Below are 25,853 nucleotides of genomic sequence, written 5' to 3'. Positions count from 1 at the left end.
TTGCGTTGTATCGTGATCATAAGGTGGACGCACTCATACAGGATACGGCTGACTCAGTCGATCTTGCATCACCTTCATCAGTAAAGGTGGCACAGCCTCATCCGTCGCCCGGATTGTGAGTCGGTACATCTGTCACAAGCACAGCCGGTCAGCGGAATTTTCCTCACTCACCACGATCGTAAGCGACTCACCTTGTTGCCCTCATTTGGCTCCAGCCTCACAAGACAGCCAAACTTCCCCGCCCCAGTATGCAATACAGTCGCGCCCACAAAGTTTCTCGGATTGGGATCGACACCATCCAGGATACCCCACTTAAAGCCCTCCAGCACCCTCCTTGTGCTCTCCGTACTGACGTCGAACCCTTCGAAGATTCTTTGCGATTCGTGAGGTGGCCCACCAATCTGTTTCCACCGCTTAAAGAAGTCGTCTGCACTCAGCACAGCGCCTTCCATCAACTTATGCAGCACCACGGGTAGCTGCAGCGTCAAAGCCTGCAATGAGCCAGCCATCCAGCTCACCCGCACGGTAGGAGGTTCCGCGAAGATGCCGCGCGCTTCGAACATCACCATCTGCTGTGTCTGCGCTCCGGATTGCACGGCTGTGTCTGGTATGCCCTTGATGTCGATCTTGAGGTTCTCGCTGGTGGTGTGGAAGGTCGTAGTGAAAGATTGAATCTGTGTCGAAGACTTGTTGGTGAAGTACAAGATAACGCAGCCCACCTCGGCACGGTACTCGGAGCGCAAGCCAATCTGGAGTTGCAGATCTTCGTACAGCACGCCTTCAGGCCGTACAAGCAGCCGTGTGTAGCCAGGCTCCCAGTCAGGAGATAGGTGTGATGCACTCGCGAGGTTCGGCCCATTGCTCGCAGATGAGAGATCTAGACCTGCCAGCTCTTCGATGGGCGACTTCACCGGTCCGCCGTTTGTATACGTGCCATTAGGACCGATTAGGCCACCGTTTGCCTCAACTCCATTGATCCCAGCAGGCGGACCAGAGAAGTTGCGCTTGAGCGTCAGACTCCGATCAACGCCATCCTTTGCAGCCAACCCTTCTTTCGCCGTTACAGACCACGTCCGTTTGTCGCCTGCTGCATTCTGTTTCTTATCCAGCCTTGACAGCAGAGCGCTCGTCCGTTCCGGGAACGGTGGCATCTCATCGCACACGGTCCGCAAAAGCTCGTCCGTCTCCATTGTCGCCATCGCCAAGAATTCACACGCTCGCTGTTGCAACTCCGAGTCCAGGCTGTGACTGTACATCCGGAACGCTTGTAGTAACTGCGGTTTGATCTCCGGAAACAGATTGACAAATTTGACGAAAGCGCTCAATATCATTGCGCGTGTGTTAGGCGAGCAAGCATTGAATTTGCCCTGTAAAGCCATGAACTGCTCGATTGGACTGCAGCCCTTGTTATCTGCGATCAGATGGCCGAACTCGCCGAGTATATAGCTTCCGATCTTAACGAGAGTCTCGTGGCAATGGTCCGCCTGACAGTACTTGAGTATCATCTGTGCGGCATACACTTGCAGCTCATCGTTGTTCGTCACGATTTGTATGATGCGCTGCCAGACTTCGTCGCTCACATGGTCGCCTGCCATTGAGATGAGTCGCATCGAAATGTCAACATACCATTTCACGTCCGTAGCGTACTTCTCCGTGAGGATGGCAATCTTCAGGACCATTTCCTCACGAATAGCGTAGTCGGCCGTTTGCAGGTACTTGAGTAGCTCATGGACAATCTTCTGCGAGTTGGTCGAGTCGCACATGCTGTACAAGAGGTCAAGACCTTGTCTTCGCACCGTGATATCGCGATCTCGCAGGGAGGATATGATAATGTCTTGATGCTTCTTAATCGGATCGAGAGTCTCGGCGCGCACGGCGAGATGGGTCATTGCTTCGAGGCCGAGATACCGGACATTAGTCTCGCGGGAGCCGATGAACTTGCCCAGCTTGGTGGAGATCGAAAGCATCAGGTCGCGCTCGGTGTCGAGATGGATGATGAGGTTGATGGCTTCGAAAAGGACGGCATTTTGAGCGTTGTTCTGCTGTACGTTCTTCGGCATTTCCAGAGCGCTGTCAAGGATGGCTTGCAGGGAGTCGCGTATGAGCTGGCGGACGTGCGTGTCTTCGGATGGTGTGAAGTACTGGAGCAGACGGAGCAGCTTGACTTGCAGCCACGGACATGGCACCTTGTAGTAAACGTAATCGCCGGAGTACTCTTGATCGACCACAATCTTTCGTAGCCGTACTGCGGCTTTGGTGTAGCTGCCCTTGTATGTCTCCGGGTTGTCCTGCGCCAGCGCCATGATCAAGGACGTCACTGATAGCGCCACGCCCATGTCCGGATCGTCCATGATAGCAATGATGCGCTCGTTCCACTCCGGCTGCACAATGCTGGGCACTTTGCGGTATAGCCGGAGGAGCGTCAACGCCGCCTTCTTCTTGACAAACGGCTTGGACGTCGGACTGATGAGCAGGCGGTGCACGTCCATGCACAATGCCTCTCCCATCTCCTTGCTGCCCACGTTCGCAATTGCATGTAGCGCCAGGCAGTTGTTGAGCTCGTTGTGATCCCCCAAGTCCTTCCGTAAGCTGTTCACCACGAGATGTAGCAGCTCATGTTGCTCATGCAGGAACAGCGTTACGGCCAGGTAGCCGATCTGCTTCTCCGAGTATTTGTTCGCCGAGATGAGGTTGACAGCTTCGAGGTGACCGAAATCGACATTCCACCCTAGTATGTAAATGTATAGCAGCTTGCACACGTACTTCTTCTTGTCGTAGCCGGTCAAGTTGCCCTTCTTGAACTGCTGCCGAATGTTTGCCAGCTCTTTGTTGATGCGCTTCTCTTCCAGCTCTCGTGCCCGCGCATTGCGAAGGTCGGCTATGAAGGAGACGAGACCGCGCATGGTGTTGTCTTTGCTCCCTCCGGCTGCGCCGCGAAAGACGGCGGCCGCTGCCTGCGCCATGGCGGGCGGCGACCTCGCAGAGTCCTTCCAATGCCCTCCTTGTCTTCAAGAGATCTGACAGTGTCGTGCTGGTATTTCTTTCCCGCGGCCCGAGTCTATTGATGATCTTGGGACTCCGTTATATGATTGGGGGTGATCAACGGTGTTGTCTCTACATGGAGAGTTAGGCGCAGTCACTATGGGACATGATTGACGAAGACGTTATCGTAACGGAGAGTCAGTATGGTATAATGGTGGAGTGGTTAATTGGTGATGGATGCTACATAAGTGTACTGGACTGCAAGATGGAAGCCAGCCAGCCCGCAAGCTCCGGATCTGGTGTCGATCTGCGTGCACCAGGCGGCTGAATCCACCAAGGTAGTCGTAGCGAAAGCAGACTTCAGGCCTACAAATGCCCCTCCATGACAAGAGATCAAATGGCAGTTGGTCGTGGACGGATTCATATCGCATTGTTTCGAAGTCAGCTGTAATAGCGACTATCTACTTCTTCTTCGTCCGGCCTCATCAAGCTGACACCGTACGCCCACCCACAACACCCTATGCAGCAACGTTCATCATTCGACACCACAATATAGGCGCAGAAATGGCCTCGAGACTCTTGACTGAGCACATACCCCACGTAATATCACCGCTTTGTGAATGCTTTACGGAGCCTTCGTGGTAAACTGAAAATGCCGGGTTAGCACTGGGCTCATTCTCTGGTTGCCGCTGACTGGAAGATTTAACTTACATCGGTCTCGAGTTCTGAAGACTGACCGGCCTCGCTGCCGCCGCATGTGCAGGAGTCTGAGCATGTTGTCAGCACTGAGCATACCTCGAACGTACAGTAGAACCGGGGGATCTCACCGCTGGACCGCTTTCCGCATGCGCACTTAGCCCCAGAGGGCGCGCTGTTCTCGACATTGGAGCGCGAGCAGGTGCAAGCACCCGCAGGACGCTGGTCTTCACACCGTTGTCAGCGACCCTGGGCTCCCCGAGCATGGCACTGAGCAGCGAATGTGTTGATACTTACTGCACGAGCAGCGTGCTCCCGCAAGCTGGAAAACGTAGGTCAACACCTGACCCTTCTCAAACAGGCCTGAAATACGCACCTTGTTCTCTGTCTGCGCCTTCTCACAGTTACAGTGCATAGCTGCCTGCTTGCCACAGCTGCACTTGGCCTATGCGGACAGGAGTGAGCAATAAAGCTGGCAGCTATCCTTTCAATACTAGCTCACCTCCTTCGCGCAAATACATCTGATCTAATTGTCAGCCTCGGGGACATTCAGCAGGGATTTGGAGCGTTACATACCCTCCCTCACGTCCACAGCACGTTGCTGGAATCGCAGCAGTCGCAGTAGCCATGTCGATATCTGCTGGTGCTGTTGACGCTTCGGTTGGTTCTTCTCACTATCGACGATGATGACTTGCTGATGGTAGCGGTCCAAATGTCGAGCAGAGTATTTGTTGAAGGAGAAGGTTGGGGAAAGCGAGAAAGCCTCGCCTTTATCCTGCTTCTGCCGATATCAATCTGTATCTGATCCGTCGTCAGGCGACTCAGAACGAGCAACGTTGGCCAATCATGGATCGCCTGGCTGCTGCCGAAACAAAGCCGACAGCCCCGCGTCATCGGCACCACGACACGTGACCGGCAGCATCAATACCATGCTTTGGTTTAACCGACGGATGAAGAAGTACATGAACACTTTATGCACTATGCGCCGAGGGCGCTTAATGGTCTACTTAAGTATGGATACAATGTTCGACGTGGTCGTCGCCATGGCGAGACTGATACATGTAGGGTTCTGTATGACTCTTCGTGTCATCTGCGAACACAGCCGCCCAGTTCTACCATAGCCATACCATTAACATGTATTCGTAGCGATATAAAACCCTCGAACAGTGAAGCCAAGCGCTACGATGCACAACCAAGACTACTTCGGTGTCGATGCTTTCCGGCGGTGCAGCATACTACTTCCGCAGCTCAGCCAGCGCAGCGTTCAGCGATACAAGCTGCTCCTGCAACTGCTTCCTTGTTTCCACGATGTCCGACTTTTCTCCTGCGATCCGCTGAAGCTCCTCATCGCTGTACATGGCGACGCTCTGTGGTGAGAAGGCTGCTGGCAGGTGCCGCAGAAGGTGGCGCTCGATGACCTGCTTGCAGACATTGTCGACGAAAGTCTTCCGTGCGGTCTGGAAAGGCGGAATCAGGTCAGCTTGTGAACGGCCAGATACTTATGGCCGAACCAATAGAATTGACACAGACCTTGTAGTAAGAGTCCAACTCATCTAAAGCTTGACTGCAGGCCTGCTCCACCATATCGACCTGGATATCCTGGGAGCCGGCGCTCAGAGTTTCGTCGTCCATGCCGTCAGTAATTGCGGCCGGTTCGACCACATCATCAGCGCCTCCTTCGAATCCTCCTAATAATTTCTTCTTCGAAGCACGGTTCCGTTTGGAGCGTGACTTTTGCACATTGTCGGTGTAATAGTGGTTGTATGTGATTGGCTGTTGTTGCTCCTCGTCAGCCCACAGGCGCGTTAGTTCCTCCTCAGCTGCTGACTTGCTCTTGTCCAGAGCAATGTCGATAATTTCCTTGATCTCGGCCATTACGTGCCCTTCTACTTTCAGATACTTGATTGCTTTGCCGACGAAGGTGACCACGTAACCGTAGACACGCTCGACGTGCTCGGTAGCGAAAGGCAGCCAACGTTTCGACTGCTGGTGAAAAAGCTCAGTGCCGAGTGCGTGGTTGGTGTGACCAGGAAGCTCGCGACCGCGAGATGTAAGATACACCTAGAATGACACCGTGAGTAGGAATGGGCATTCTGCAAGCTTTTCAAAGATTTACCTTCTTCACCCAGTCGCGCAGACCAGCTTCGTTGACGACTCGCTGGCCGTTTTCTGAAACGAACTCGGTTTCACCAGATACATCCTCCAGATCGAGGGTCTTCCGCGAGTCCATCGGCAATACAGGCGGCCCATCCGACGCTTGGGCCGTGGACAGCTTGCTGCGCTTGGATGGTCGTGCGCTTGGTGAGTTCGTAACATATCGCGTGTTGTCGATTTTCACCGTTTCACCATATTTCCTCATGCGGTCTGCGAACTTCGTGTTGAGGTCGTGAACTACAGCGCGGAGTCTTGATGCGGGGATTTCCGCTCCCGGGGTGTCGTTCGCGAAGAACGGTGCTGAACTTGTATGGTAGTCGCCACCCAGAGCTGCATTAGCGAGACTGTGAAACTGCATCGCTATGTCCGAAAGGAAGAAACGGATATGAGCCGTCGTCGGTCGCTCTGGCGGTAACGAGCTGATACGGCTTTCGGCATCCCTAATCGCAGCCCTGATCTCTTCTTTGACCTTAGGCAGCTCCTTCTCGATATGCTGCTCCAACAGTGATTGCATGGCAAGCTTCAGCCTGTCGATGCCGACACGACTGTAGTCTAGCTTTTGCTCTGCCCACGGAGACGCTCGGAAGTAGCGCAGCTCGTTCTCGGCGCGTTGAGGTTGAGTAATGCCGCCTTCGCGCTCCTTTGGTGTCGGGTTTTTGAGCATGTAGAAGCCGAGCTGGAGCTTGGTCGTATCTTGGTTCTTGGCAAGCGCGGCGATCCTCCTCTCAGCGCCGATATTGATGAGGTCCGGCTTGGTGATGATGCCGACTGTGCGCTGTCCAACGACGTCGTACTGCTTGGACTTCTTAATGATACTCTGGTTGGCGATATCATTGCTTGCTTGAACGACCGCGAGGATGATAATGCGTGGCTTTGCGACGTATGAGTCCACCATCCTCTGGACTGTCTCAACATCGGCTTCAGTTTGCTCCTCGCTGGCGACGGATATGATGCCCGGCAAGTCTACGATGCTTAGGTGAAGTCCAGATGGACTGCAGCGTATTGAGTAAAACCCGTCAGCATTGTCTCGTAGAGTACTAGACCGATGTGCAACAGTGACGTACCCAATGACTTTGATGCGGAGCACATCTTCAGTGAAGGACGGGCCAGTGTCATTATCGCCGTAGCCACGAAGGCCCATGAGGGTACCAGCCTTTGCAATGACATCGGGAAGGTCATCGAAGCCTTTGATGGTACGGTGAAAAGCCTGGAGCTTTAATTTATCCTTGTCGTCACGTAGGCTGTGCGGTATGATGGTAGCAGTGACGAGGAGGGCGCCTTCAGCATGCTCTAGAATGACTTCGGTCGCAAATTTTGTGCAAACTCCCTCTGGAGAAGAGAAGGGTCAGCATACCGCCGGATCAAGCAATTGAGGTTTGCATACCATCACGCGGAAATGGGATTCCCGTCACGCCTTCCAGCACCGAACTCTTGCCGGCAGACTGGTCACCGCAGACTACCAGCTGGGGCAAGTCTATATTGTCGCTGATGCCATGGGCACGTAGATTTGAGATCTGTCTGAGTCTGTGAATTGACTTCGACGACTGCAGTCCGGTGAGCTCGCCGCCCGTAGCGCCAGCTTTGTCGTCGGTCATAGTGGTGATGTGGGTGCCTGGCAGTAGCAGTGCAGTGCGAGAACGACACTGTGCTCTATGGAAGCTGAGGCGGAGGTGCTGTAGAAAGAAAGATGCCACTAGTCCGTAAGAGCAATGACCTGGATTTCGAACAAGTTGGAGGTTTTGAACGGGGGCCTCGTTGATGAACAGGCGTCTTGCAGCTACTGCAACGGAGGCTGACTGCCTTCACGTCATCACTCACCACTTACAATCTTGTGAATGCCCCGGATTGGTCCTTGTTCGCCATCAAACAACCTTACGCGTTTGGGCCGCACCTTCCTACCTGAGTTGCCACGCAGGAGGCAGGCACGTTGCCACGACCATGCGCTCTAACATTCCGGCTTTGTTGAAACCTGCAGAAACCTGTCAATAGTTTCACGAGACTCATGTTCGCGGCTCGACACTACGCCACTCCGGCAAGTTCCCTGCCAGGAGGTAAGAGTGTTCGATAGGCACGGCATTCGTGGCAACACACGGCATGTCTTTAACCGAACACGTCCACGGGAGCCAAGTGAACGTACCAACCGGCTGCATACCGATGGCCAGGTGCCTTTGTCACCACGCCAACGGCGAGCTTTGTAGCCGGGTCACCAGTGCATATTTACACTTCGCTCCCTGTCGTGTCTATTTGCTGGGCGATGTCATTTGCATGTGGTACAGGTATTTGAAGGCCGGAACGCGTTGACAAAGTTTGCCTGCGCGCATCGCGCGATGGTCAATTGCTATAGCAGAAACCAGTGGCAGATAGTGGGCTAAGCACTCCGCGCAATTGTGCAGGTTGCCGACCGACCATCCGCACGTCGGTCACACATCGGTTGTTCGCTTGTTCGCATGGGCGACAAGCGAGACTATCGTCCATTCAGACCAGACGCGTGCCACAGCGACATGTATCATGTGAACATAGATGTCGCAAAGACGATCGTGGTACAGACTGGAGTGAAGTGAAGTGAAAAGCAGAAGCAATGTTTCGTCCTCTAGCTTGGCACATTCGCTAGCGTAAAAACTCCCCAAGCCAATCAGCTTCACAGTCGCAGGCCACCGAAACATCAGAATGATCGCTTGAAACACTCATTACCCGTTATTTCATGAGAGGACGACGTCAGGCTTGAGGCAGTTACGTCTTACGTAGCAGAGGCAATCCAAGCCTACTCCCGATGTGCATTGTATGCGCATCACCTGAACTCCAGCCTCCGCACCGGACTCCCTTGCCCATCAATCTGCCCATACCCGCCACTCGGCTGTGGCTCGAACCCCATCTGAGGAGCCGTTTGCCACGGCGTCCCCGCATAGAACCCACCGACATCCTGTCCACTAAAGCTGCGCTGCGGAGTCGGCGGCGGCGGCGGCTGGTAGTAGCCCTGGAAATGCTGCGGCGGCAGGGCGGAAGTTTCAGTCTTGCGGAAGAAGCCACTGCGGTTCTACGTTAGCGTGGATCTCCGGTGAAGGTGTGGGATGATAGTACGTACAAGGCGAAGTTGCTAATTGCAAAACACCCAAACACCAGTATGAACGTGAAGAACATGGCTTTGTAGCTGATTGGCTCAAGGAAGCTGTTGAAGATCTCCGCGAAGGTATGTGCGGACACCTTCGCTCTTCCGACCTTCGACGCATCGCGATTCATGCACCTTGCCCAGTTCTCGCACACAGTCTCCATAGCGGGGACGCGTGTGGCACGGTCACAGCGATTGGCCGTGTACTGTTCGGCGCACGCGGCCATCTCCGCCATGATGTCGGCCATGGCTTCGTGGGCTTTCTTGTCGATGTCGCCTTGCACCGCAGACCAGATGGAGTATATGGCGTAGGCGCAGCATAGCAGGAGAAAGATGTTGAAGAGGAGTTGGGCGTAGAAGGAGAGAATGTGCGGGACGGTGGGGTGGCGTTCGATGAAGGTGTAGAAAGTGGAGAGCCAGTGTTCTTTTGGCGGAGCTTGCTGTGTCTCTGGCAGTGGTTGGGATTGCGAGCTGGTCTTGCGCGGGCTGGCAATGCGTTGATCATCTTCCGTTTCGGACACGCTATGTCTTCGCTTCCGACTCTCTTTGCGCGTGACATCGCGTTTGCGTCGCTTTTCGATGCGCCGGTCTGTTACTGCGTAGTGGTCTGCCCTCGGGATCTCACCGCGGCCGGGGCTGTAGAGCTTGTTCTTAGCCTTCGTCCATTGTGTACCCAGCCAGCTCTCCCGCCGATCCATGTCTGGCCTCTCCTTGACAGGGCTATGCCGCTCGGCACCTGGTAGTACAGGTAGAGCGGCCATTTCTAGCCTTCTCGACGGACTTCGCAGCTTGTTCTGATCGGGCGTCGCATCGCTGTCGTCGTTCTGCTCCGGCGATCTTGGTGTCTCTCCCGCAGATGAGTCGTCGAAGTCCGCGCTAGGTTTGCGCGGAGTATTGTACAGCGCGTTGAATGCAGGCGGCGCTGGTAGTGGCTTTGATGGCGATGCCAGCTGGTTCCTTTGCGACTTGGTCGGTGAGTCGAAGGCGCTGTGGGTACGCTTCTTCGATGAGGGTGGGAATCGCTGCGGGTTCTGAGAGATCTGAGCGAAGGGTGAGCGGCCGTCGAGGGGACCGGTGCCGTTCTGAAACTCGAAGTCCATCGGTGACTCGTGATGATAGCGGGACATGACTGCGCGGATGCTGTCTGGAATGTAAAGGAAAGCCTATGCGCTTCTGATCGTGGTGAGAGTTCGTTTGAGGATTAGGCGGGCAGTTTTGACGTGGCCCGTGCCATCAACAAAGTGTTGGCGCAGTGACAGAACTGTGTTTCAGAAGGAGCAAGCTCCATTCCACTCACACTTCCTTCCGCTCACGTTTACACTCACGCTCACGTATGAACGAAGCGGCAACAGACTGATGAAGCCTCCGCCGCTTGCATGAATCTGTCGGAATACACAGACTGGTGTAAGTTATGTCTACGCTATACTCTTAGCACTCTCGTAGACCTCTTGGCTCCGTTAGTAAGCAAGGCGGTATGCTCGAACAGGAACATTGCCGCCAACACCTGTCCTGTAGCGTGTACATACATATGTGGTAATTGCCAGTACGTGGGATGAGGTTTGAGAAGTGCTCGACAGTGAAGCCCTCTCAACATCATGTCAAGCTCCACGCAATGGCACGCCGCCAACGGCGCAAGTCTACCAGACAATACGTCTAAACCATTCGTCGTCACTGCGCCGCCGAAGACTGATATCTGGCGACCCAATCCGGCCGAAGACGTCTTCACAGCTCCAAACATCTACACCACGATCCAACCTTTCACTTTCCAGAAACTCTCTGTCACCGTTTCTGCCGTCTGGCAAACTCGCTACGACCAAGGCGGCTTCCTCCTCGCCTTCCCTCGCTCAGATGGACCCTGGCGCTGGATCAAAGCCGGCATCGAGTTCGAGAAGGGTGCCCCTTGCCTCGGCGTAGTCGGTACTGACCGCTTCTCGGACTGGAGTCTGAACCCTATGCAGCCTGGTAAGGTTCAGGCCACATTTGAGGCAGTAAGGGAAGGAACAACGTTGTGGGTGTATGCTACTGTAGGTGATGCTCATCCTGTAAGGCAGCCGCTAAGGGAAATCAAATGGGCGTTTCTTGACAGCGAGGAAGGCAAGGGGGAGCTGAGGGTGGGCGTTTATGCTGCGAAGCCTACGCCTGAGGAAGGCGATGCTGAGAAGGGACTTGACGTGAGCTTTAGCAATCTGGCTGTTGAGACTACCTCCTAAGCACGCTACTGCTGGGCTATACTAATAGGAGTGGGGAGATAAAATGTGAGTGCACCTTCTCCCTTCATCTGGCGCAGCTACTGACCTCAGCTTCTCGAACACTGCAGCTTCTATACGGGCAGTGTCAAATGTTCCTACCTTGTCAAGCTCGCCTTCCCAATCTGCCTTGCTGACACGCCGCACACTTCGTCCACGGGTCTTCCGTGCGCATTCGTGGCGGCATCAAACCATCAACAGATATACATTGTATCTCACTCGCTAGGACACCAGCAGCTCATCTGCATCTTCCACCTGCATCGCTACCCACAGGTTGTCTGCTCTTGACGACTCTCTCATGCCTCTCGCCATATTCCTCCTAATTATTATCCCGTCTGCCGTCCTGCTTCTCGGCTGGTTCACCGGCTACGCATTCGCGAACAGCACCACCGCCGGAGAAGGTCACCTTTGAGCTACCGCCAAATGCTCCGATCCTCTTCGCGGTCCCGGTATCTGACTGTCCGAGCGTAACCGGCGTCTCTCCAGCACGACGAACGCTGCCACCGAGTCGGCACGCGCTGCGTAAGAGAGAATTGCAGGAGCTTGGCATCGGGAGCTGCTACTGCTTACACATCGGACGCCCTACAACTCTAGAGGTTACTGAATGTTAATGCTTCTACTGCTGTCGGCCGTCTAGAGAATCGTTCTAATCGCTATTAGCGTGGGCTTACCGCTCTCCGTTACCGCGAGTGCGGTTGCTGCAAGTCTTTGGCACAAGCTACGCCGCAGACACAGGGCTTCTGCTGGAGAAAAGCGAGCTTGGGCTTGAGACCTATTGGCGGTGCACTCCTGACGCTTCTGGATCTCGCGGCTGGGGCATTGGTCGGCTGCTCGTGGTTCTTCCTGCTTTCGCCTTCCATTGGTTTGCTGCCACGGGATTGACAGCTTCTGTCGCCGTCTGCGTGAGTGATACTAGTCTGCCCCGTAGATGGACCTGGGGAGTCTTGCTGCCATTGTCGCATTAGGCATTGCAGGACTTGTCGCGCTTGCTTTCGCCTTCGTCGGCCGCCGCAGGTCAAGGACGACAGCATCTTGACTATACACCAGAGTCTCGGCGCTCATCCTGCACACACGAAACAGTCACCGTTTGCTCGGAAGCGGTGGCGACGGAGAAGTGGATGTTCAGTCCGCCAACGAGCGCAGCAAAACCACAAGCTCAAGCTCCGACGACATTCTGGAGACCGGTCGCAAGACTTCATCGACGAAAGCGAGGACTCCTCTGCAGTTTCAACGACCTGATACATTTCGGCTGCTAGAGTGGTGACACACGTGCGCACAAACTGCACAGAGCCCCTGGCCGTCATCAGCGCCGTGTTGAGTACCAGCCGAATACATGTTGTCGCACTTCATTATACTCCACGTTATTGGACCGATTGTAGTCGGAGGAGTGCTCTTCATCGTCGTATGTCTGAAGGGTGTCTACCGAAAGGTTCGAACAGGGCATTTCCGTCGCCAGTGGAAGCCACACTTCTATTCAGAGAAGGAGGCTCAGAACCAGACAAAGAGGACGGACCATTGCTCGACTTGCTCATGCCAGGCACTTTGAACGCGCTAGATCTTGCTGGCGATCCCGGCAATCTGGGGTCGCGAGAAGTGGTCAATCTCACGGCGGAGGTGGAAGACCAACACCACGATGCAAGATCTCGGCGACTTCGTAGTTCGGACCCTTCTCATGTCGGTGATCTGGCACACGGTCGGGCTAATGTTCGAGCATATCAGGCGGGGATGCAGCAGCATGTACCGCTGGTGGCGACAGAGGCGAGCGGAAAGGAACGCTCGTCGCTGGCAACCACCTCCGTACAGCAAAGACCCTCCCACCCTCTAGGTCATTTACTTACGGACATTCGCACCGACCGTTCGCTTCAATCAACATTGCGCTTGCCACGAGATCGCACCATCAGTGAACGGTCTGCGTCTTTAGATCCAGCCGCGAGAGTGAGCCCACCGATTGGCTTTTCAGCGTTGACGCCGACCAACACCATGACCGAACGAGCCCAGTCTCTCGGCCTAGATACCACAGAGCTGCCAGAAGCGGCTGACTGGAGCGAACAGACGCCAGCGCTTCTAGGCGCAGTTGACGAGCACCTCATGCGGTATGTAGACGATCTGCCTGTCGTACTGGAAGGGGATGAAACTGAGGAGTTCTCATCCTCTCCTCGAGCCAGCTTTCCTCCGCCACGACCAGATGGCATAACCCAAATTCTGGCTTTGACAGACCGTTCGCACCCTGGCGGTGATCGAAGCTTCCAAAAGCGCTCCTTGTCCATGCCCTCGAAGCCGCTCAAGAGTGCGCTTGTCACGCCGCCTAGCAGCCCGCCGGAACACAACAGAGGCAGGAGGAAGAGAGCCCACTTCCGAGACGATTCCACTGAGCCTGACCCAGTGCTTCGACGGACAACAACAGCGCCACCGGAGCTTGGCGAAGGCGTCACATCGGAAGTCAATACTACAGGCTCTGCCGGTCTGGGACCGGGGCAAATCGAGAGTGGAACACCCTGTGACGAAGTGGACGCTAAGGACGCCGCTGGGCGGCGGTGGAAGCTTGTTGTCAAGATGATGGTCGACGAGGTCAAGCGAGTGGAGGGTGCACGCTGTGACAGCGCTCCAGACCCTCTTATACTGGAGGTCGAGGACGACGCCGAGGAGAGTACGGAGACCGAGCACGATACTCACGGCTTTGAGCTCGAGCACGATGATCAGGAGGATGAAGATGATGTCGCTGAATTTCCGGACGACGAACCGAACAATGACGACGCAGCCACAGAGTCCGAATCTGACGAAACGATCGCAAGCGACAGTGGCGAAGAATACCACGATGCCGCGTCCGGAGACGGTGACTTGACCCCGACATTCGAGCAAGATGATTTTACAGAGAGCAAGCCGACTCTGACTGTTCACACCGAGATCGAATCCGAGCCTTCTGCCACTGCTGTTAATAGACATGTTCGACGAAGCACCGACGATGGACCCGTAGGCCTGTCGGTCGATCAGCAAGCGGACAACGATCGCTACTCTGTGGAGTTCATCATGCCCATCATTGGCGAGACGAAAGGCCTAGAGGGAGCCAGCTCACGGCCACAGCTTGCATCTCAGCAACGTATCGCTGCGCCATCCTTAGCAGGTCGACGAGTCTCAGAGTCTGGACTGAGCGGACATGTTGTGAGAGGGGACGGTCAACCACGCCGCCGGGCTTCGTCCATGACCGACTTTCAGCAGTTGAAAGAGCGACTCAAACTGCATCCCTTCTCTGTCAAGGCAACACCCGCAGACTGCGCCATTAGTGCTTGTAGTGTTCGCGTGGCAACGCCACCAAGGCTGAACACTGTCTATGAGCATTCTGGTGGCTGCTATCTGCCGTTTTCGCAGAGGGAAAGCGCTATCAGAACAGCGCAGACTGTCACTTCGGCATCGAGCATGTACCGGATGGTCTGGGAGGAGCCTGCTTGGGAAAGTCCGGAGAGCGATACGGCGGTAATCGAGCAGCCATTCAGAATCGATGCTGCGGACGATCCAAACGCTCTGCAAGCTCATGTGCAAATGCCGAGTCCGATTGGCAAGGCAAAGGCCAAGCTTGCCGCATGGTCGTGGGCTCGCGAGAGAGGCCATGACGAGCATGATGATTCCCGGCTGATATCTCTGCTGTCGCTCGACATCGACGCGCGTAGACACGCCTTAGAGTCCAGCCCATCTGGAGAGCATCCACTTGCTCCGCCAAACACCGCCACCTCGTCTGCTCGCCACTCTGGCCCGCACACACCGCATGACCTGGAAGCCGACGACCGGGTCGAAGAAGAAGAGACGAACGAGGAAGTAGAAGACGACAGTCCAGTCGAGCTGCGCTTCCGCTCGGACTTCCATCGCATACGCTCCATGTCCGCGCCGGCGATGCAAGACTACCTGACCGCCCCCACAGTTCCGCGCACCAACTTACCCACCCTGCACCTGCCCGACTCGCCCGAGCGTTTTGGCGGACTGCCCCGGCATCTCTCGAACCTCGCCGAGATGGACGAGCACTTCCGCTCTCATCGCGACTCGCTGGACGTTTACCACCAACGCATGCGGGGCGAGGAGCGCGTGAACCAGCTTCTGGCCAACAGCAAGGACTCCTTCGTGCTCGCGAAGAGCAAGTACGAGGCCAAGTATCCGGGTTCGACCAGTGCCGCAAAGGGCCACATTCAGTGGAGTCGGTATGGAGGGTTAAGTCCGATTATGGATGCGAGTCCACCGGACGCGAGGAAAGTAGCTGCTGAGAAGGGGTTGTCGAGGCTTGATGAGGCTTCGAGGCGGCTAAAGAAAGATGTGGCCAAGGACAAGGAGGATGACGCACAGAAGGAAGACGAGGGCCAGCAGAAGTGGTACAAAGCGGTGTACAGAAGAGATGAGGATGGAATGCTGGTACTGAAGCTGCTGGGTGAGGAAGCTTCGCCCTGAGATGAACCTAAAACACTGTACCTATTTTTCGGTAGCGTACTGTCAGCAGCTTGATTACTGCCCGCGCTCTCGCCCAAACGCCTCGCTAAAGATGCCGTCCGCGCGTGTGTACTTTGTCAATCAACCTCCACGCCCTTCTTCTTCAGATCCTCCCGCGCTTCCTGTATTTGCTTCATGAGCTCCTCGTACGCGTCCGGGCAGTCGTTGAAGGTGAGCACGCCGTAGCCCAGCTTGGCCAGGAGGTAGGCCCCGAATGTGACTAGTGCCCAGAAGGGGAGCTACGCACGGTCAGCCATGCATGCGCCGCTTGGCGCGAGATCGCTGGGACGTACAACAGGTATGATATCGTCTGCGATCTTCTTGGGTAAGGGTGCGAGGCCGAGGAACGCTACCATATATACCTGGACCCATGTTAGCGAAGATGATAGTTGAGGTGTCCGTGGTGGCGTGGCATACGGAGGCGACCAAAAGGCCAATCGAGAGAGTCTGTTGCGCTCGTGTCATTGTGGTGGTAAGGCTGACCCGTTGACAGTCAGATTTGTCGTATGGAAACGTGCGATCTATCGAGAACAGATGGGTGTGGTTGGCCGTCGGGCTCGAGGAGACGTAGACTGGAGCCTGAGGCCGCAATCTTGTCTCACTTCACGCAAGCACAACATTGGAGATGCATTTGCTTCCGTGAGCAGCCGTTGTCACTTGCAAGCATCTACAGGATGTGACAGCCTTGCGTGCCACGAAATGTATCAGCATGGAGACCCACGTGGACCTGGCAGCCATCGAAGGCGCTCTGGCACAGTTGCGGCTCTCGACCGACAACGCCCCGGATGTGAACCGCTCAATCGTGACTCTAGCCGCCGGCAGCAAGGCGAACGAAGAGGTAAGGCGACGACTGGCGGACCCAAAAATCCTGCCGAGACTTGTCGAGGTCGTGGAGTGCAGTCTCAACGACTCGCTCGAAGTTACGACCGACGCACTCCGTTGTATCGGCAATGCGTGCATTGACAACGAAGCCGCCAGATCTCGTATCGCTGATCTTGGCGTTGGATGGGCGAGGCAATGCTTGCAGCAGGGCGACGTGGAGTTGGGATGGCTTGCTGCACAGGTCCTGCATAACATTTGCTTTGACTACGTTCCAGCGCAGCGGGCGTGCGTAGTGGCCAAGATACATCATGACCTGATCTCGCTATGTACATTACCAGGAATCTTGAAGTCTGCCGATGTCAGCATGATCCTCGACTTACTCTTCGACCTTACTGGTGACGGTGTTCTGGACGCAGAATCCGTGTGGCGGGATGTACCGCATCATATCATAACTGGCCTACTGTCGTTGCCACATTATCACATCACGCATGTGTCCGTGGACGACTTCGCCACCATCGTAGAGGTATGCCTGACCTTACTTAGAGTTGCGACGGTGCAAACGCACATTGTCGCTAACAAGCTGGTCGACAATGTCTGGCGCTTATTTGTCGACATCGAACGTCAATTGGACGGTCTAGCGGCGAATGATGCTATGATAGCGGAGCAAAGAGAGCTGCTTCAGCCCCTTTCATCGAGTGTGCTGTGGTGCTCGAGCGACATTGCTGCGAACCCGGAGTTTTCTGTGAACTACAAGCGCGATGATCCGTTCGTTGAGGCACTCATTGTGCTTGTTGCGGCTGTTCGAGAAGCGGACGGCTTGGTATCGACCGCCGTATCTGCGCACGACACCCAAGTGTTACCGCTGTTTTCGGAAGCATTCATCGAACAGGGAGCCCCTACGAGCCAAGTTCTAAGCCTTGGAGGCTGGCGCGAGCTTGCTGCGGCCTGCCAGATACTTGGTAATTGGATCTGGAAGGTGTCGGTCAGCGAAATTGAACCATTAGTGCTGACTCGTAACGTCCACATGGGGCTGTGGTCAGCACTCCGCTTCCGGCTGATCTCGACAGACAGTCCGGGCAGCTCAATGAACGACGAGATCATCCATTCAATAGCTGGTTTCCTACTGCAGCTGTGCCGCGGTGGCGCCAAGGTATGCGAGATGATGGTGGAGCATGTGGATGCAAATGATGCACTTGCGGCATTGTGTCACTCTCAGACACCGCAGCTGAAGCAAGATGGCGTTCGGCTGATGCAGGCGCTGGGTAAAGGTTCGATGTCGGCTCGGGAGAAGCTCCGTGATGTCATATCATCGTTGGAGACTCCGGACGAGACCAGCAATGCGCTGCAGATGGAGTAAGCAAGTAGAGCGACGATGGCAGAAGCGGAAGGCACGTTCATCTCGCCTCCATGTGATATGGGGTACGGCCACGTAGAGTATGAACGTCGACACAAACTTGCGAATCGGGATTCGCATTGATAGAAAGATCAAGGCAGCTTTCAAACGGCCGAAAGATTATTCCGCTCGAGTGATGACTTTACCAAAGCATCTCTACATTGGTGATCGGTGCTATATCGTCATAGTGGCCATGCTCAATCCCATCCTCCGACAACGTCATGGGCCGTCGATGCCAGTACCTCAGAAACCGCTGGGCAGCCAACTCAGTGCAGAAGCCCAGGATGTAGACTAGCTGCGGAGATCTTCTCGTTTCCTCTACATGGTCGCCAGAGGTTGCCGCAAGTTCGCTTGCATCAGGCGCCGGTACCTTCTTGCGTCCACGCCGGAACTCCACTTCCTCAATTCCAGCCTGTTCCTGTTCCGTGCGTGAGTCGCCCCTCGCCACAGCCCCGGCTTTCGGACTATGCCTATCCCTAGTGGTGGCAGGGTTGGTTGGTTCCCATTTCGTGATCCTGGGTACGTTGTCATCCCCACCAGACCAGGGTAGCGAGCGGTCTTTAGCAGTCTCCACGAGGACATGGCGGATGGCAGGGACCTGAAGCTGCGGTCCCTCCAGCGTCAAGCGCACTTCGAAAGGCATCCTGTCAGGGCGCCTCACAAGTGCTTTGTAGCCCTGGTGCTTGACTAGACTGTCCATCGCCGGCGTCATCGGGTGCGACAGCATCCTCAGGTCCATCTTCTGACTCGCTGGTACGAGGGTGAAGGCTTGCAGGACAGCGTGAGCGTCCATGCCTAGCACTTTATACCCAGGAGGTGGCGGGATCTGCGATGCGGTGGAAGTAGGCGTCTGTTGCGCCACAATCTGAAACATCCTGGAGACGTGACCTTGGTAGGTGAAGGCGCTCAGTCGGTTCTTGAAGAGGAGATAATAGTAGTTGCCCTGTTCGAGTGTGGCTAAATCTCGACCCGGTAGCACCTTGATGATGTCGCCTTGTTCGAGCATCCAGCCTTCCATGTGCTGGCCTTGCGGGACGAGGCGGCGGAAGTCCTCTTCCACAAGGTTCTTGCTCGCGTTACGGAGAACCAGGACAGTGATCTCGGGAGAGAGTTCATCTTGACGTCGGATCTCACGTTCAAGTTGCGGCATCATTGGTCGATCGTGGAAGATGTTGTGATCTGAGCGAGTCATGCGTTTTGGCATGTTTGGACTTTCCAGGGGTAATCGAGGAATTTCTCGGGGTGGACGCTCTTCGTCGCCTGCATCCTTCTTCGTTTTTGGGAAGAGCTGCTCGGCAAGGGAGAGTGCGCCATTGTTTGGACCGACTTTGATACGCTTCACGCCGTGATGATCGGGCGGGCCATTCCCACCTCCTCCGACTCCCCTACGCCGCCGACCGTCATTGCTGGCATGCCGTAGCGTGATCCGACTACATTGGAAGCGGTGTCCGCTAGCGACGCGCCTCCTCAGCAGCGTCCTTACGAGCATGTATTGTTTCAAATACGGTAGAGGGCGGGGGGGCGGCAAGGAGTTGAAGTTAATGCAGCCTCAAGAGTCAATGCCATTGATCATTGAGGCTTATATCTTGAACTTCGTGCCGTGAGACGCTATCTGCCGCGTGTTGCTCATGCATTGAGGGAAATCGGTGTAACCTACTCGACTTTATCACCCTCGTGCGAAGCTTCCATCCTCAGCGTGGCCATAGTGGCGTAGAAACTCTGTATGGATGGTATATCGGCGGTCATGCTCAAAGTCACTGAGCCTGAGTTGAGAATTGACCAATCAGAAGCGTGCATACACCTTTGCATGAGACGCACCTTCCCTCTTCACTCGATCTCAGATCTGGCAAGCACATGCACTTCCACTCCACACAGGCGTGACACGTCTATATGCGCCGGCTGCTCGCACTCACGTAAGTCGTTGAGGCCATCAACATGCCTCTGCTACATCCTCTTCGCATGCACCCCCCTAACAGCGAACAGGACGGGGAAGTGATGGATAGCGGCAGCTTCGTCGTCAGAACGCTGTTGCCGGCAGGCAGTCTCGAGGGTGCTTTCCGGGTCCATCTGACACCTGACAGTCTAGACAAGCTGGACCTGAAGGTTGGCGAGATTTGCCACGTCGATGGCGAGAATGGATCGATCGGGTATGGAATTGCGTGGCGCGCCACCGACAAGATGGGTACTGCGCCCAAGCTTAAGCCTGCGAAGATGACCGACACCATGCGGACTGCTTTCGGGTTCAAAGAAGGCTCACACGTCAGCATCTCGAAGACGAAACAGCAGATTGCTCCTGCTACCCGGATCATCTTAAGCGACGTGACACCGACAGAGTATGCGAATGATCCCACGGATGACGACGACAGGTGGGGTGTGCGTGCTCACTTTCTACTGTCCGAATGCGAGGCCATTGCGGTGGGGACGACGTTCGATGTGAGTGCGAAGAGGGCGCGTAGGAAGCGCTTCTTCATCGATCACATTGAATGTCCCACCGTACCAGACGGACCCGGGCTGTTCAGTTGCCTCGGAAGGACAGAAGTCATCATAAGCACGGATTCTGCCAACATTATCGGTGAGGCAACGCTGTCGAATGAGGACCAAGTGCACTCCGTCTTCGACATTAGCCGGATCGGTGGACTTGTCGAGCAGGCCAAGCAGCTTAACGAGCGCTTGGATTGGCTGCTCGAGAGGGCTTCAAGCAAACCACGGCACATCTTACTACATGGGTACGAAGGCACGGGCAAGAGCCTGTTGCTCAACTCTATCCACACAATCAGTGACTGCAGGGTGACACGACTCGTGCCGGAAGGCACGATAGCGAAGACACAATCACACATCCAGACTGTTTTCGAGAATGCTGTAGCGAAGCAGCCGAGCATCATTCTGATCGACGACGCTGACGAAATGCTTGCGCCCGACAACAAAGCGGTCGCTCTCACTCTTGGTACAGAAATGGATAAGCTTAGAGACTCCGATGCTGTCCTTGTGATCGGCGCCGCACGTTCTCCGGGTGCGCTTCACAGTAAGCTGCATGACCGCAATCGCTTCTCCGTGCTGATTGAGCTCACGATACCCGACATGCGCGCTCGGCGTGAAATCATACAGCTCCTTCTCAAGCAGCCTGACCACCGCGAGAATACGCTCGGGGCTACTGTAGCATCGAAGACGCACGGCTTTACTGGGCGAGACCTTGCGTTCCTGGTTGATGACGCGAAAGATCTCGCTCACAGGCGTCGGCGGGCAGAGCAAGACCGGGAAGACTGGGTTGATGTCCATGCCCGCGGATTTGCGCAAGAAGGGACTCCCCTCACCAGCCAAGTCGACGGCTCTCTGCACAGTCAAGCTACGACGCAAGTGGAACAGGCGCCGCTTGCGAATGGCCATGCAGTCAGATCAGAAGTCACGTTTGACGACTTCGCACTTGCCCTCAAGACTGCCAAGCCAAGCGCTCTACGTGAGCTCTTCTTCGAAACGCCCAACATCAAGTGGTCGGACATTGGCGGGTCTGATGCCATCCGTGAGCGGTTCGACGTGGCGATAGGGAGACCGCTTCATCACGCCGACGTGCTGGCCGAATACCGCATCAAACCTGCAAAGGGCATCTTACTCTACGGTCCGCCTGGGTGCTCGAAGACCATGACCGCTCAAGCCGTGGCGACGATGTACGATCTCAACTTCATCGCCATCAAAGGCGCCGAGTTGATCAGCATGTACGTGGGCGAATCGGAGCGCTCGCTACGAGAGATCTTCCGAAAGGCGAAGCAAGCGGCACCTTGCATCATCTTCTTCGACGAGATTGATGCCATAGGCTCTCAGCGAGAGGGAGATGGTCACAAGGGTAAGCCGAGCGACCCCCACCTCAAACTGTTCGAGACACAGCTAAGTCTTCCTCACTGCCATAGGCCTCAACGTTGTGACAACCTTGTTGACGGAGATGGACGGCTTCGAAACCCTCCGCGACGTGATTGTGCTTGCCGCGACGAACAAACCGCACATCCTTGACCCAGCTCTTCTCCGGCCGGGGCGCTTCGATACGTACGTCTACGTCGGACCGCCTAACGACCTCGCCCGAAAGCAAATCCTGGAGATGTCGCTGCTAACCGCCTCTGGAGCGTCCCTAGCGCCTGCCGCCGATGTGGAGGAGCTGGTGGGCGCTACGGCTGGGTATAGCGGCGCGGAGATTGTGAGGATGTGTAATATTGCCAAGATGAGCGCGGTTGATGCTCTTATAGCCTCCGGCCAGGAGCAGAGGAGTACGGAGGCGAGTGGTAGTGTGAGTGCGGAGCAGCTGCGGAGCGCGTTGAGGGAGGTGCCGAGGGGGATCACGAGGGAGATGTTGGAGGAGTATGAACGGTTTGCTAGTCGATGAGTGATAGCCGTGTATTTGAAGGCAGATTGAAGGGGAGGTGTCGAACTATAGATGAATAGTCCTGCTATGTAGCGGAAGACCAAGAAGACCGATGGCGGCTGCACTGAGGCGGTTGACGGGTCGGTAGCAGGGTCCCTCAAGAGCGCAGTGCGTCCTCCAAGAACACCAACACCATGCCGCTCATGGTATCTTTCAGCGTGACTTTGGAAGAGTAGGAAGGTGACGGTGTAGGGCTCCATTGCCTTCGATCCCGGAAGCGTCCTGCATGCTTTTGAACCACACCCGGACGTCTTATGGTATCTTCTTCTGAACCGGACCATGAAGGAGGGATGGTCGCACCGCAAGCATCTTACTCTTTGTCGACTCAAGAAAGCACAGAATTTGGTACTGCGCGCTCACTCGTAAGAACCGACATTGGGCTACTTAATGCCTATACGTCGCTCTTGCAGAGACATCTGAGCGAACGGGATGCAGGAGCAGGATGTGTTAGGACCGCCGTGAGAGAGTTGATGTTAAGATTGGCCAAGGTGCGACTGATTCATTGATCAAACATCTTCTCAGATTGATCGCCACGATGCTACATCTGCGGCCTGCCCGGCATGAGCTCACGGGTATGGGTATGAATATGGACATCCCTCAGACCCACAACCAGAACTTTTGCACTATCACCAACCGCGTCGCCTGAGCATCGCTCCCTCTGCGCCCCCTTCAACGCCCCGGCCCTCATTTATACCATGCCTCGTATCGTCGTGAAATGCCTCCTCCACCACCTCCCCCCTCACCCCATCCCTGAGTGGCAACTTCACCAAATGGTGAACTTATCCAACCCGCCCCTCCCATCCGGCGGATCCTTCGGCCCCCGCCTCAACCCCATCGCCATCTCCTCCGCCTTGCGCCTGGCTCTGACCACAAGGAACTATTTGCAAAAAAGAGTCAGGTTAGCACACCTGCCTCCCCAACAACAGAAGTACTCACCAAGCATGACACAACCCAAAAAGTCGAAAGCGAAAACTAAGCCGAAGGGGAGGGTACGAAATACGAAACTTCCCCCTCAAACCGAAGTGGTGGTGGTGGTAGCAGGAGGAACATCAGCACTCTTCTCCCCCTCGCTTACCGGCTCAATCATCTGCCCACTCAAATTACTAATCACACTCATCACACTGCCGACCATATCATCAACATCATACGCCTCGGCCGCCTCGCCGTAAACCCGCACCGCGTCCTCCGTCCCACTCGCACGAACGAAACATCGTCCATCGCGGTATTTCTTCACGATATTGTCAAGCTCAATCTGCACCTGCGGCGGAGATTGGAGTCGTCTTTCCGCTGTGCCGGGGACGGTTTGGTACATCCCCCTATCCCGCACGTTGACTTTGCCGAGTTTGTTGGGGAACTCTTTGTACGTCCCCAACCAATCCGCGACGGTCCATTCTTTGTGCGCGAGCACGACTTCGACGAGGAGGAGGTCGGAGAGGGCGTCGCCTACTGTTTGGTTGATGAGGTCGCATAACGCTTTGAGCGTGTCGAGCGCGGTGAGTTGGGCGGGGGATTGCGGGTCGTGCTTGCGGATCGTCTTAAGAGCTCGCTCGCTGAACAGCACCGTCCCGTGCCCGTTTGCTTCGAAGTAGACGCCGATGTCCGCTTGCGCGGCGACATGGTGCAGGTGTTTGACGCCCGTGGGCGTGCATTCGACTTTGAGTTTGAGGACCTGCTCGACGTACTTTGTGGCGGCGCCATTGGCGTAGGCGGTTTGCACGACTTTGAGAGTGATGTCGTTGTCGAGGCCGGCTTTGCGTACGAGGTCGCCGATGAAGGAGGCGGCGAGGGTGGCGATGCGGTCGCCGTCTAGCAGGCGGAACACCTTGCCTTCTTCGTTGAAGAAGTAGACGAGGCGGTCCGCATCGCCATCGAGGGCGCAGTAGCGGTCGAGGGGTTTGCCGTCGAAGCCTTCGAAGCCGCGTTGTTGTGTTTTCACCCAGTCGGCGCCGGCGCGGTTGTTGAGTTTGTCTGGGTTCTCGATTTGGTCGTTGATGATGTTGATGGTAAGCTTGTCTTTGGGGAGGTGCTTGATAAGCTCTTTCAACTTCGGTGCTCCGACACCGTTAGCGCAGTCGACGGTGACGGCACCGTTGGGCTTGGCGAACTCCATGGCGCGGTTGAAGGCTTCGGCCAGCTTCTTGTAGTAGCCTTCCTCCGACACCTCGCCGTATGGGTATTGTGAGTTGACGGTGTTGGTGGCACGGACGAGGTAGTGTAGCTGTGGGGTGGTAGCGTAGCCATAGTCGATGTATGGTGTCTTGACCGCATCCAGTGCCGCAGTAAGCGCCTTGACGAGCGTAGCACCCGACGGCCGTGTGTCTCTCGCGAAGATGACCTTTGACGGTGCGCTACGATCCACCTTGAGCTTGTTGATGCAGTGCATATAGCCATTCCTGAGCTTCTCTGGATCCCTCGCGTTGGCCAAACCCGCGGCATACCACTCCCAGTCGACATTCAGCATGTCGCCCATCGGATCGACCAACTTCACTCCGTTGTCCTCCGCCGGGTTGTGGGAAGCGGTGATCATCACGCCGATAGTGTTACCATTGCACTTCTTGGAGCGGAGGGAGGCGAGGAGGCCGACGGTGAACATGATGGAGGGGAGGAGGTCGGCGCGCATACGGAAGCCCGCGGTGCCATAGGTGAAGTCCCGGTCGGGAAGCTGGCGAGGGAAGGATGCCGCTGCCTTTTCAATCGCCACGAACTCGGCCTCTTCCGCATTGTAGGCCATGATGCCTGTACAAGTACTGTATAGCGTAGATATGGTGAGGGTTCACTGCTACAGCAAATCAGTGACTCATCATCGGTGTATGCACGAAGATGTGGTCCAGCAGCAGTGGCAGTCGGCGAGCAGGAGGAGGAGGAGGAGGAGGAGGTAGTGGTGGTGATGGCGGTGGTGGTGGTGGTGGTAGTGGGTGGGTGTCAGTAGGAGAAATGAGTTGTAGGTGAGTAGTGGGTGAATGGTATGGAGAATGTGTGAATGAGTGACTTTGTGTTGGAATCAGCAGCGGCTGAAAAGGTGCAATGCTGCTGTGCCCCGCCAAACCCTGTCAGGCACGAAAGACCCTGCAGCTGCGGGGAGAGCGGAGAGTCGGCCAGCGCCGACGGGACGCGCCGCTGCATGCTCCCAATGGGGAAGGCACCGCAATGCGTAACGTCCGTATATCAGCAAGAGTGGGCATCTCCACGATCATCATTCACGATGAAGGCACCCTCAACAGCGCTTCTGAAAGCCTTCTCGCCTTTATGGCAACCACCAACACCAACATGGACGGCGAAGGGATGCTTAGCGCAGCAATGCGCAGGCTTTTCCTCATCGGCGCATCGCATGGCGCGGGATAGCAGTAAGAAGAACCTACGTCCCAAGACGGACATGAGAATCAGTACGTCAAGCGAACAGCATAAGTCGAGACTACAGTGGGAAGACTGACACGCAACAGCCGTCATCCGCTACCATCTCCAACACCCTAAAACCCCTCGACCTCTGCGCTTCTCACGGTAAGCCATATCCCAAACCAACCCCTAAATTCCACACCACACCACACACAGCACACAGCTAACAGCAGTGTACGATAA

The 25,853-nt window shown here is 55.6% G+C and overlaps 12 protein-coding genes across 12 annotated transcripts; 5 read left to right on the top strand and 7 right to left on the bottom strand.

The window, feature by feature from the left end:
- Nucleotides 1-33: 33 nt before the first annotated feature.
- BAUCODRAFT_76752 (uncharacterized protein) lies at nt 34-2,903 on the bottom strand (the record flags this gene model as incomplete). The annotated part of the gene is made up of 2 exons (XM_007681730.1): nt 34-129; nt 192-2,903. The coding sequence occupies 2 exons, from the start codon at nt 2,901-2,903 to the stop codon at nt 34-36; spliced, it is 2,808 nt and encodes a 935-aa protein (XP_007679920.1).
- Nucleotides 2,904-3,196: 293 nt separating this feature from the next.
- BAUCODRAFT_37476 (uncharacterized protein) lies at nt 3,197-4,351 on the bottom strand. The gene is made up of 7 exons (XM_007681577.1): nt 4,255-4,351; nt 4,181-4,199; nt 4,055-4,123; nt 3,976-4,000; nt 3,810-3,905; nt 3,694-3,749; nt 3,197-3,628 (listed from the first exon to the last, which is right to left on the bottom strand). Exons 1-7 carry the CDS (start codon nt 4,305-4,307, stop codon nt 3,608-3,610), a joined length of 339 nt encoding a protein of 112 aa, XP_007679767.1. The 5' UTR covers nt 4,308-4,351; the 3' UTR covers nt 3,197-3,607.
- A 562-nt stretch (nt 4,352-4,913) lies between these two features.
- On the bottom strand, nt 4,914-7,427 carry BAUCODRAFT_26966 (uncharacterized protein; the record flags this gene model as incomplete). Its single annotated transcript, XM_007681548.1, has 5 exons — nt 4,914-5,135; nt 5,209-5,739; nt 5,795-6,824; nt 6,897-7,161; nt 7,217-7,427. The coding sequence occupies 5 exons, from the start codon at nt 7,425-7,427 to the stop codon at nt 4,914-4,916; spliced, it is 2,259 nt and encodes a 752-aa protein (XP_007679738.1).
- Nucleotides 7,428-8,620: 1,193 nt separating this feature from the next.
- BAUCODRAFT_26965 (uncharacterized protein) lies at nt 8,621-10,065 on the bottom strand (the record flags this gene model as incomplete). The annotated part of the gene is made up of 2 exons (XM_007681547.1): nt 8,621-8,858; nt 8,915-10,065. The coding sequence occupies 2 exons, from the start codon at nt 10,063-10,065 to the stop codon at nt 8,621-8,623; spliced, it is 1,389 nt and encodes a 462-aa protein (XP_007679737.1).
- A 207-nt stretch (nt 10,066-10,272) lies between these two features.
- BAUCODRAFT_254445 (uncharacterized protein) lies at nt 10,273-11,537 on the top strand. Its single transcript, XM_007681818.1, has 3 exons — nt 10,273-10,398; nt 10,454-11,193; nt 11,256-11,537. The coding sequence occupies exon 2, from the start codon at nt 10,534-10,536 to the stop codon at nt 11,146-11,148; it is 615 nt and encodes a 204-aa protein (XP_007680008.1). The 5' UTR covers nt 10,273-10,398; nt 10,454-10,533; the 3' UTR covers nt 11,149-11,193; nt 11,256-11,537.
- A 1,912-nt stretch (nt 11,538-13,449) lies between these two features.
- BAUCODRAFT_125570 (uncharacterized protein) lies at nt 13,450-15,615 on the top strand (the record flags this gene model as incomplete). Its single annotated transcript, XM_007681817.1, has 1 exon — nt 13,450-15,615. One exon carries the CDS (start codon nt 13,450-13,452, stop codon nt 15,613-15,615), a length of 2,166 nt encoding a protein of 721 aa, XP_007680007.1.
- Nucleotides 15,616-15,731: 116 nt separating this feature from the next.
- Nucleotides 15,732-16,119, bottom strand: BAUCODRAFT_151014 (uncharacterized protein; the record flags this gene model as incomplete). The annotated part of the gene is made up of 3 exons (XM_007681816.1): nt 15,732-15,893; nt 15,948-16,016; nt 16,072-16,119. The coding sequence occupies 3 exons, from the start codon at nt 16,117-16,119 to the stop codon at nt 15,732-15,734; spliced, it is 279 nt and encodes a 92-aa protein (XP_007680006.1).
- Nucleotides 16,120-16,282: 163 nt separating this feature from the next.
- Nucleotides 16,283-18,010, top strand: BAUCODRAFT_254436 (uncharacterized protein). Its single transcript, XM_007681815.1, has one exon. The coding sequence runs from the start codon at nt 16,364-16,366 to the stop codon at nt 17,831-17,833; it is 1,470 nt and encodes a 489-aa protein (XP_007680005.1). The 5' UTR covers nt 16,283-16,363; the 3' UTR covers nt 17,834-18,010.
- Nucleotide 18,011: 1 nt separating this feature from the next.
- Nucleotides 18,012-19,536, bottom strand: BAUCODRAFT_114323 (uncharacterized protein; the record flags this gene model as incomplete). The annotated part of the gene is made up of 2 exons (XM_007681814.1): nt 18,318-19,536; nt 18,012-18,239 (listed from the first exon to the last, which is right to left on the bottom strand). Exons 1-2 carry the CDS (start codon nt 19,356-19,358, stop codon nt 18,012-18,014), a joined length of 1,269 nt encoding a protein of 422 aa, XP_007680004.1. The 5' UTR covers nt 19,359-19,536.
- Nucleotides 19,537-19,615: 79 nt separating this feature from the next.
- BAUCODRAFT_114322 (uncharacterized protein) lies at nt 19,616-22,392 on the top strand. Its single transcript, XM_007681813.1, has 3 exons — nt 19,616-19,782; nt 19,853-21,707; nt 21,772-22,392. Exons 2-3 carry the CDS (start codon nt 19,865-19,867, stop codon nt 22,236-22,238), a joined length of 2,310 nt encoding a protein of 769 aa, XP_007680003.1. The 5' UTR covers nt 19,616-19,782; nt 19,853-19,864; the 3' UTR covers nt 22,239-22,392.
- Nucleotides 22,393-23,289: 897 nt separating this feature from the next.
- Nucleotides 23,290-25,008, bottom strand: BAUCODRAFT_76931 (uncharacterized protein; the record flags this gene model as incomplete). The annotated part of the gene is made up of 1 exon (XM_007681741.1): nt 23,290-25,008. One exon carries the CDS (start codon nt 25,006-25,008, stop codon nt 23,290-23,292), a length of 1,719 nt encoding a protein of 572 aa, XP_007679931.1.
- Nucleotides 25,009-25,467: 459 nt separating this feature from the next.
- On the top strand, nt 25,468-25,774 carry BAUCODRAFT_37467 (uncharacterized protein). Its single transcript, XM_007681576.1, has one exon. It carries the CDS (start codon nt 25,480-25,482, stop codon nt 25,705-25,707), a length of 228 nt encoding a protein of 75 aa, XP_007679766.1. The 5' UTR covers nt 25,468-25,479; the 3' UTR covers nt 25,708-25,774.
- The last annotated feature ends 79 nt before the right edge of the window (nt 25,775-25,853 follow it).

Source organism: Baudoinia panamericana, assembly GCF_000338955.1.
Source record: "Baudoinia panamericana UAMH 10762 unplaced genomic scaffold BAUCOscaffold_12, whole genome shotgun sequence".
Taxonomy (NCBI): Eukaryota; Fungi; Ascomycota; class Dothideomycetes; order Mycosphaerellales; family Teratosphaeriaceae; genus Baudoinia; species Baudoinia panamericana.
This window is presented reverse-complemented; position numbering and strand designations above follow the sequence as displayed.